Source organism: Zea mays, chromosome 4 (genome assembly GCF_902167145.1).
Source record: "Zea mays cultivar B73 chromosome 4, Zm-B73-REFERENCE-NAM-5.0, whole genome shotgun sequence".
Lineage (NCBI taxonomy): Eukaryota > Viridiplantae > Streptophyta > Magnoliopsida > Poales > Poaceae > Zea > Zea mays.
Genome location: NC_050099.1, coordinates 22,477,084 through 22,487,894, shown reverse-complemented (window position 1 = coordinate 22,487,894; position 10,811 = coordinate 22,477,084). Strand labels below are relative to the sequence as shown.

The 10,811-nt window shown below is 49.1% G+C and overlaps 1 protein-coding gene across 1 annotated transcript; it reads left to right on the top strand.

Annotated features, from left to right (window-relative positions):
- Nucleotides 1-2,030: 2,030 nt before the first annotated feature.
- On the top strand, nt 2,031-6,560 carry LOC100192461 (uncharacterized). The gene is made up of 4 exons (NM_001137681.2): nt 2,031-3,011; nt 4,079-4,469; nt 4,551-4,652; nt 5,779-6,560. The coding sequence occupies exons 1-4, from the start codon at nt 2,169-2,171 to the stop codon at nt 6,021-6,023; spliced, it is 1,581 nt and encodes a 526-aa protein (NP_001131153.2). The 5' UTR covers nt 2,031-2,168; the 3' UTR covers nt 6,024-6,560.
- Nucleotides 6,561-10,811: the final 4,251 nt, after the last annotated feature.

Genomic DNA, 10,811 nt, shown 5'->3' with positions numbered 1-10,811 from the left:
GAAGCTTCATTGATTAGAGTAATCATGGTTCTAGTTATGATAATGATAATGATGGAATGAATCTTGGAGAAGTTATGTTTCCATGGGATGATAATTCTGAGATAATGCTGAAACTTGACTTATGCTAACTTTAATAACCTGATGAACTAAAATCAACTGATGTTAGACAGCCCCACATAAAGCTAGTCCACCTTAGCCAAACAGGGCACTTGTTGAGTATGTCGTGTACTCACCATTGCTTTCATACAAACATTAGGTTGCCTCGGTGCAACCCTTGCTCAGATGAAGAAGATGCCGTTGGAGTAGATTTCCAAGAGTTCCAAGACTACAATGAGTTTGAGGACTAAGCTAGTGATCTCCCCTAGTCAGGTGCCTATGGAGGCTCAAGTTATCTTAGTTTAAATTTCCACATGAGCATGTTGAACTATGTGATGTTTAAGACAATGGCCTGTAATACAATTTAATAAACTTATTTTCGAGCATTGTGCAATTGTATGACATTTATGTAATTGTTGTGAACGCGATTTTGATCCTGGCATGTACATGGTTTACATTCTATTTGCCTTCTTAAACCGGGTGTGATAAGTGTTGTGCCCATCATGAATGTCAGGGTCATAGATTACACATATCCTAGTATTTAATGTGCCTCTACTGAGGTTACCCTTTGGTAACTTAATGAGCCATACCCTCCTCTAAGGTAGGTATTAATGTCTTGTCATGAGCTTCTGCGTCGTATCCACATTGTCCACATATGATAGGCTAATGATGCTCTTCCCTCTGTCTCATCGTACCTCCTAGTATGTCGTGCACACATTACTAGGGTCTTAGGATTGCGACACGCCTGACTTAGAGCCCTCAAGTGCTCTGTAGGTAAGGTAGTGTGTTTCAAGCCATGTAGTGTCACATGTCCCACATTTAATGTGTTGTACCTTTATATTTGTCTATTACAATATTGCTTTATGACACTCCTTGGTCCCATATGGCCCCAACGGGTCCCTATTATTCATACGACCCTTGGTAATCCAAGTGTATTGCCATATCCACACCCCAAGGCGTGAGAGGCCCTGCGATCTTATTCAATAGGTGCCCAAAGCACAAAGGTCCTTGGAGGCTTATATGTTAGGTGCCCAAGGCATGAGGAGCCTTGGGGATTATCCACTAGGTGCCATGAGGTGCGAGGGGTCTCGAGAGCTTATATGTTAGGCGCCCTCGGACGTGAGAGGCTTTGAGGTATTATCCACTAGGAGCCCTGGAGCGTGAGAGGACACGAGATCTTTTTACTTGTCCTATGAAGCGCATGTCCAGAGTCTTATCTGTTAGGTGTCTCGAGGCTCAAGAGGCCCTAAGCTATTATCTCCTAGGTGCCCCGGGACATGAGGGTATAGAGAGTTTATCCGTTAGGTGTCCTAGAACGCGATGAGCTTCGAGGGCTTATCTCCCGGCCGCACCGAGGCATATATGAAGTATAAGGGCTAAGTCAATAATCAACTTAGATGCGTGGGACCTTTTGATCAGAATCTTTGACCACGTCTTGGCAATAAGGATATATCTTTCTCTATATATACACTCACTAGTGATAAAAATAACATAGAAAAAGGTAAACTTCAAATTTAATTACACTTTATATGCTGCCCCTGGATAAACAATGGAACTAGCAAGGACCTGTAGCGACAGTGGCTTGCGTAACGCTCATACACTGCTCGTGCATGTAGCGTCATCGACTGTTTGCGACAATATACCTAGTGGTGAAATTTTATTTTTGTGAAATTGACTACAAAAGGTGTATTTAACAATGAGCTTAGCCAAAAACTTATATATACATATCGACCCATATGTTTATTAATTTGATGAAATCCACTGGACAATGCATAGCATAGTCGTTATTAGTCATTTAAAAAGTTATAAGCATCACTAATATTCTTTTATCACAGCACTTTCCAAAAGGCAAGAGAACACACGATTCCTAGCTATAGTTCCCACATCAAAGCCCAGCTCATTAAGACCCAACCCGACCAAGCAGACCGCGTCTCGCGCCCACACCAACCCCCTCCGACCGCACCAATCTCCGCCCCCGCATTCTGTCGAACACCTCGTCTTCGCTCGCACCGACCCCACCGCACCGCACCTCCACCAACAACACCACCAGTCCACCACCACCCACCTCCCACATGTGCACACGCGCCCACCTCCCGTCCACCACCGCTATATATCCCGGCGCCCCTTCCTCCCTCCCCCGTCCTTCCCTCCGCCTCCGCCTCCGCCCCCGCCCCCGCCCACGCCCACTCCTCGCTGCCACCACTCCTGTCACCTCTTCCCGCGCCGACGCAGCCGCCATGGACCCCGTCGCCACATGGGGGCTAACCCCGCTCGCGGGCGCCGACCCGGAGATCTACGACCTCCTGGAGCGCGAGAAGCGGCGCCAGCGTCGCGGCATCGAGCTCATCGCCTCCGAGAACTTCACCTCCTTCGCCGTCATGGAGGCGCTCGGCTCCGCGCTCACTAACAAGTACTCCGAGGGCATGCCCGGCGCCCGCTACTACGGCGGCAACGACGTCATCGACGAGATCGAGAACCTCTGCCGGTCACGCGCGCTCGCTGCCTTCCACCTTGACGCCGCGTCCTGGGGCGTCAACGTGCAGCCCTACTCGGGCTCCCCCGCCAACTTCGCCGCCTACACCGCGCTGCTCAACCCGCACGACCGGATCATGGGGCTCGACCTTCCCTCCGGCGGACACCTCACTCACGGGTACTACACGGCCGGCGGTAAGAAGATCTCCGCCACCTCGATCTACTTTGAGAGCCTGCCGTACAAGGTGAGCGCCGCAACGGGGTACATCGACTACGAGAAGCTCGAGGAGAAGGCACTTGACTTCCGCCCCAAGCTCATCATCTGCGGTGGCAGTGCGTACCCGAGGGACTGGGATTACGCCAAGCTCAGGGCCGTCGCCGACAAGGTCGGGGCCCTGCTGCTCTGCGACATGGCGCACATCAGCGGGCTCGTCGCCGCGCAGGTACAACATTCATTGATTACAACAATCTCGATTAACCAGTTAGTTCCATGAAATTGGATCTTTATGTTGTGCAGTCCTGTTGAAATGGCGATGGATGGTACATGTGGTGGTTTAGATTCTACTTGGGATCTAATTTAGGCAATTAATTCTGGTGGCCGATCGAAATGTTGGATTGTTTAACTGAATATTATAGATCTGAGTGTTTATGAATATTTATATGGATGCTGTATGTCTGTCGTTTTGTGCATCACCTTGGATTGTTTAATCACATAATATAGATCTGAGTGTTTTGCAAGTTAAATGATTTAGGAACATTTTATATGGATGCTTGCTGTCTGTCGTTTTTTACATTGCCTTGTTTTGTATATACCAAAATGTGGCTTGCAGTCATGGAAATGGATATTTTTGGCTTGCTTTAGTTCGTGTAAAAATATATTCCTTTGATGGTGATAGATCTGCTGTTCCATTTATTTTGGTGTTTTGGATTATTCTCAATGGATATGAACCTGTGTACTCAGATAGTCACCGTACCAATTGAAACCTTTGCACGAGGTCTTAACAATTTTTACTCTTTGACGACAATATATAAGAGAACTCGTGCTTAGTGTGCTTTAGCAAATCACACTGCGCATCTTTGTGTACATTATTGCTTATCAAATTTGGGTCCATGCATGTTAACGTCACAGTAGTGCCCACTTCTGTTATGCAATGATCATGCATATATAAGCAATCCATAGTGGAATCTAATAAGCAATATGCTGTAATATGAGACATACAGATTTCTAACTCAACTTTGGTGTGTAGACTGAGCTACTGCACTATTTTAGGGTCATAGTACAGAAGTGACATGATTTCGCTAATTCTTTTGTATCGTCCTTTGGGTACTGGAGTCGGGAGGCACTTAGATAATGTATTATTCTAGGGCCATAGTACAGAAGGTGATATTATTTGTTTTTTTGAGCTCTGGAGTCCGGAGGAGATCTGAAGAGACTATTCATTGCAAATGTTTAGTTAGTTGAATAATCTATGTTAAAAAAAATCTCACTATTTGCCTTACTCCATTTCAGGAAGCTGCAAATCCTTTTGAATATTGTGATGTGGTTACCACAACCACGCACAAGTCCCTCAGAGGGCCAAGGGCTGGCATGATCTTCTACAGGAAAGGCCCTAAGCCCCCCAAGAAGGGCCAGCCTGAGGGTGCTGTTTATGATTACGAAGACAAGATCAACTTTGCAGTGTTCCCATCTCTCCAAGGTGGCCCTCACAACCACCAGATTGCTGCACTTGCTGTTGCTCTACAGCAAACTATGTCGCCTGGCTTCAAGGCCTATGCAAAGCAAGTGAAGGCCAATGCTGTTGCAATTGGAAACTATCTCATGAGCAAGGGCTACAAGATGGTGACTGATGGAACTGAGAACCACCTTGTTCTCTGGGATCTCCGCCCCCTTGGCTTGACTGGTATGCAAATTAACATCTAACTGGGCTTCATTTTCAAGGGGCCAAACTATAACTTGTTTTACTGTTGTCTTATATCCACAGGAAACAAGGTCGAAAAGCTATGTGATCTTTGCCACATCACATTGAACAAGAATGCTGTCTTCGGTGACAGCAGTGCATTGTCTCCGGGTGGTGTCCGCATTGGTTAGTATCATTTATTTGTTCATTTCTTCTGTGCAAGCTTCAATTAAGTATTAGTCCAACATTGCTATCCACATGTCAGTTCGAAATTTTTTCATGGTCTTTGAGCCTACCTTCTTAATGAAAAGGCGATGTGTCTAGATATTTTCTTGGTGTCTGGCCCTGGTATGGCCATTGTTGGCAAACCAAAATTTAGATTAGAGCTCTCATTTGGTCACATAGTTCATCTTGATGACCAATAAGCCAAAACCTTGGCCACAAAAGTGATGCCCCTGATTATGGTATGTTGGGAGGGGGGAGGGGTGTATGCCTAACTAAAAAAATCCCAGAAATGATTCCTGAAATCGGTAAACTTACAATAATTCTGGGTGTAATCTCTGAAATTCGGAATTGCAACTATATTTTATACATTGTTTACCATTGTCCCAAATACATATAGAGTGATGCTTGTGCCTTTATTTGGTCCTTGCTTCCTGTGATGGGAATCATGGGATATACTCCTTAAGAATCATCTGATCTCTTGAACTGCTGCAGCCAGGTTAATAGTTCTGGTTCCATTTCACTTCACCGTTCTTCACATTTTTCCTATGCAGAGTAGTTTAGTTCTTGCAAATGTTAATGAGTTGGTTGTCAAGATTGAAAATTCCAAACCTTGCTTTATTGGTGTCACATAATACATGGCTTACATATTGGTTGTCCAGTATGATGCTTAACCCTGAAAGTGCATGTCAACACTTAAAAAACACAGCTAAGAACTCTACTAGAAAACAAGAGTTAAATGCATGAGCCGCCCTTGAACTTGTCGAGGGATGCCAGAAATGACATTTTCAAACTTTGTGGACCTAAGTGACATCCCTTGACAAGTTCAAGGGCCACTTATGCATTTAACTCAGAAAACATTGCCATACAATAAAATACTGTAACACAATCTTCAGAGTAGAACATGTATACATGTGCATCGATGCTATTCAGCGCTGCTGGTATTATCTCATATTAAGCTCTGGAAGGAAATTCTGTTACAGCACAAGTCTAGGACATTCCTGGAATGCTTAAACAAAATTTCTCATATATACTTGCTATGCCTACACAGTACGTTTTTTAGTCACATCTTTGCTATTATTGACTTCAGGCGCGCCAGCAATGACCTCGAGGGGTCTACTGGAGAAGGATTTCGAGCAGATTGGGGAGTTCCTCCACCAGGCAGTGACCATCTGCCTGAACATCCAGAAGGAGTACGGCAAGCTCCTCAAGGACTTCAACAAGGGCCTGGTGAACAACAAGGACATCGAGAACCTCAAGGTCCAGGTGGAGAAGTTTGCCGACTCCTTCGACATGCCTGGGTTCACGCTTGAGAGCATGAAATACAAGGAGTAGATATGCCTCTTTCATGCGCGGCAAGGTCCTCCTGTACCGATGTCTTTCCTTGTGGTGGCGCAGGGTGCCATGGCACTGCATTGCCGCCACACTTACGATGATGATGATGGGTTATGGATTTTGTCTACAATGTCAGCAGGATAGGCTCACAATTGCCCCCTGCCCTCCGGTTTGGTCGCCTCTCAGGTTTTCATTTGGTAGTTGTTCGCAGGGAACCATATGAGAATTGCAATGTCAATCAGGTGTTTGCCAATAATAATTGGGTGGTTTCTGCTCTTGCTCTGATCATTACCATGCGTTTTTTATTCTGTTGGTGGGTTGGTCGATTGATTATCTCCTGCAGTCCTGCTGGCACTGCCGGTGGTCGTTTGATTATCATGTATGAATCTTCCTGGAGACTGTTGCTGGATTAACATATCGCCTGCTCCTGCCTCAGTGCTTCTTGGTGTGCACCGCATGTCGATGAGGTTGCTGATATGCAGCGCCTGGCTTGCTTAGGGCTTCGCAATTGTGAATGCACAATATCGACATTGAGCGTGAGATCCAGACCTATAGCCTTTCCCCAGCTGAAACTACAATCATCTCGATATCTGCCCCTTGCCGCTGTTCGCGCTGCCATCCCTGCGTGCTGGGCATGCCACCGTTCCGGGCGAAGCCTCCCGGTGAGTTCTGCGCTTTTCCTGCTGCCAACACTTCCCTGGCCACGCTTCTCCCTCGCCCCAGCTCTCGGAGATGCCACCGCCGCCGAGTTCTCGCTGCCGCTAGGCGTCATCCCACCGCGGTTAAGTTCAATTTCAGAATGCAATGACATGACAGGTATGACATATTAAGTTTAATTTCATAAATTACTCATGTGAGGGTTCGAGCCGCTCGTGACCATGACTAACGACTGATATAACAGTTTTATGTAAAGGTTGTGCATCTTTACCATAAAACGTGTTTTCCTTTTAGCAAGTGTTATCTAGACCCTTAAGCACTGCCAAGGAATGGCTAGAGATCCACTGCAAGACATTTATAAAGTTCCACTAGCTCGAAAAAAAAACCGCTACGGTTTCAGGACGTTGGAGCATAGGCCTTGTTCCACGGTCTGTAACCCCATCGCAGTAATTACAGTCAGCATACTCTACAACGATGTCTCCCCGCTTGCCCCTTTCGGGTAATATAATCTCTCATTAGCTTTCATAATTAATTGGCCACGGACGTCTCATTCTACCCTTGTGGTAACACTGTTGTCTCGGGTGGTCGCTTCATGTTCCAATTAACAAAATGATCTTATCATGTATAATAAATAACCAACAATAATAAATCATAGTGGAACATGATCATGCATCATAAGTACTAGTAATCCAAAAACCAGGTAAAGCAATAGCAAGACTACCCAATAATTCATTTGTACAAGGTGTAGGGTAAACAAAACTAGGTAACCTATTAGGTCCCTTTATTTTAACCTAACAGTGCCACTGTAATTATTAGAAACATAAACATTTTTAGGTCAGAAAATGTGATCAAGGACACAACGTGCCTTTTTGGTGGAACACCGGTATCTCGCAAGGTTGGGCTTTAGATTTCTTGTGACTTCGCTTCTACTTGTATCAATACATACAAATAAGAAAATAATGGATACAATAACATTACACCAAAGATGAAAACAAACCACACATTAGTATTCTACACGTCGCTACGAGATCATAGATTTGAGAATCACAAAAATCGGAGTTACAGTTGAAAAGATATGGTTTTCTGAAGATCTATGCGATTAAATAATTAAAACTAGGTCTTATGTTGATTTTATAAATCCGTGTGAGAAAGATAATATAAAGAAATAATTAATTCAACTTTAATCTAAATTACAACTTGACTAGAGATCACATTTTAGTCAAATTATAATTATAGACTAACTAATGTTGATTAGAATGGTTAATCTACAAATCATAGATTAAGCAAATATCTAATTATAAAAGTATGTGATATGATACAAATAATGTTATACTATGTAGACAATATTATTACGAATCTAATGTAACTTAAACGGATTAAATCAGAGTTAAAATGGGTAAGATATGAATTTACTAAACTTCTGGGATTACTAGCTGAGTACCCGTGCGTTGCAACGGGAATATATAATAACAGTATACTATGATAACTTATATGCAAAATATGTGTTATACCGTTATAAGAAAATGTTTTATAATCAATTTGTGATTCTGGCCATACATATATGTCGGGGACCATAATTAGGGGTACCCTCAAGACGCCTAATTCTCAGCTAGTAACCCCCATCAGCATAAAGCTGCAGAGGCCTGATGGGTGCGATTAAGTCAGGGATCAGTCCATACGAGCGACTTGATCACGCCTCGTCCGAGCCTAGCCTCGGACAAGGGCAGCCGACCCCGAGGGATTTCCGTCTCGCCCGAGGCCCCCCTTTAACGGCGGACACATCTCCGGCTCGCCCGAGGCCTTGCCTTCGCTGAGAAGCGACCCTGACTAAATCGCCGCACCGACCGACCGAGTCGCAGGAGCATTTAACGCAAAGGTGGCCTGACACCTTTATCCTGACGCGCACCCCCCGGCAGAGCCGAAGTGACCGCCGTCACTTCGCCGCTCCACTGACCGGTCTGACAGAAGGACAGCGCCGCCTGCGCCACTCCGACTGCAGTGCCACTTGACAGAGTGAGACTGACAGGCAGTCAGGCCTGGCCAAAGGCGCCATAGGAAACTCCGCCCCGCCCGACCCGGGGCTCGGACTCGGGCTAAGCCCCGGAAGACGGCGAACTCCGCTCCGCCCGACCCAAGGCTCGGACTCGGGCTAAGCCCCGGAAGACGGCGAACTCCGCTCCGCCCGACCCAGGGCTCGGACTCGGGCTAAGCCCCGGAAGACGGCGAACTCCGCTCCGCCCGACCCAGGGCTCGGACTCGGGCTCAGCCCCGGAAGACGGCGAACTCCGCTCCGCCCGACCCAGGGCTCGGACTCGGGCTCAGCCCCGGAAGACGACGAACTCCGCTTCGCCCGACCCAGGGCTCGGACACCGCCCTGGCCTCTGCCGACGACTTCCGCCTCGCCCGACCCAGGGGCTCGGACTCGGCCTCGGCCATGGGAGACAGACTCGACCCCGGCTTCGGAGGAGCCTCCACGTCGCCCAACCTAGGGCACAGGCCAGCCACGTCGACAGGAAGCGCCATCATCACCCTACCCCGAGCCGACTCGGGCCGCAGAGAACAAGACCGGTGTCCCATCTGGCTAGCTCCGCCAGATAGGCAATGATGGCGCCCTGCTAGCCCCGTGACGACGGCGGCTCTCAGCTCTCTTACGAAAGCAGGGCGACGTCAGCAAGGACACAACCGTTCCAACAGCTGTCCCTCCACCAGGCTCCGTTGCTCCTCCGACAGCCACGACATCACGCCAGCAGGGTGCCAAGATCTCTCCGGCTGCCACATTGGCATGTACTTAGGGCACTAGCTCTCCCCCCGCTAGACACGTAGCACTCTGCTACACCCCCATTGTACACCTGGATCCTCTCCTTACGCCTATAAAAGGAAGGACCAGGGCCTTCTTAGAGAAGGTTGGCCGCGCGGGGACGAGGACGGGGACAGGCGCTCTCTTGGGGCCGCTCGCTTCCCTCACCCACGTGGACGCTTGTAACCCCCTACTGCAAGCGCACCCGACCTGGGCGCGGGACGAACACGAAGGCCGCGGGATTTCCACCTCTCTCACGTCCGTCTCCGGCCACCTCGCTTTCCCCCCTTCGCGCTCGCCCACGCGCTCGACCCATCTGGGCTGGGGCACGCGGCACACTCACTCGTCGGCTTAGGGACCCCCCGGTCTCGAAACGCCGACAGTTGGCGCGCCAGGTAGGGGCCTGCTGCGTGTTGACGAGCAGCTTCCCGTCAAGCTCCAGATGGGCAGTCTCCAACAACCTCTCCAACCCGGGATGGTGCTCCGTTTCGGGAGTCTTGAGTTCATGTCCCTCGACGGCAGCTACGACATGATACTCCTTCCACCGCCGCGCGACAACAACAATGGCGGCCGACAACCCGCCCGCCGGCGGCGGAATCGACGACATCTTCCCCGCGTGGTGGAAGAACGACATTCGAGCTCGCCCCGTCCTCTCCCCCGGCAACGGAGGAGGAGGCGGGGCGACCAAGGCCAAACGGGAGGCCGCGCTTCGTCGGCTATCGAGCGAATCGACGTCCCCAGCGTCCCAACGGGGGGCGCGTCGGGCATCGACCTCGCGTTCGAGACGAAGGCGAGCGCCGTCCCCCCGCGACATGCCGATCTCGAGCAAGTGGACGACGCCAGCGAGCTCGCGGAGGGCCTGCAGGACGTCGCCCTCGTACCCAAGACGACGGCGCAATCAGTCCCCGACGTGACTATGTCGCTCCTCGTCGACCAAAAGGTACCGACCGATTCCCATCCTACATTATTTCGACTCGGCCTCAACCCGCCTAGCGACCTCGCTTTGGCGGGCGCTCTCGTTGAGGCGAGTGCAACCCCTCTGGGGTTTCGTATGCGGTCGCCTTGGGACCGATTGACGGACGTCTCGACCTACGGGCCCTCTGGGTCCGAGGAAGATGACGACCCCAGCATCTGTTGGGATTTCTCTGGATTTGGCAACCCCAGTGCCATGCGGGACTTTATGACCGCATGTGACTACTGCCTCTCCGACTGTTCCGACGGTAGCCGCAGCCTTGACGACAAGGACTGCGGCCCAAGCCGCGAATGTTTCCACGTCGAGCTAGGGGATCCCTCCGAAGGCAACCACCTCGGCATGCCGGAGGACGGTGATCTCC

Coding starts and splice junctions, on each gene's coding strand:
- LOC100192461 (NM_001137681.2), top strand. CDS start 2,169: ATGTGCACACGCGCCCACCTCCCGTCCACCACCGCTATATATCCCGGC. Junction 4,470..4,550: donor CCGCCCCCTTGGCTTGACTG/GTATGCAAATTA, acceptor TTATATCCACAG/GAAACAAGGTCGAAAAGCTA. Junction 4,653..5,778: donor TCCGGGTGGTGTCCGCATTG/GTTAGTATCATT, acceptor TATTGACTTCAG/GCGCGCCAGCAATGACCTCG.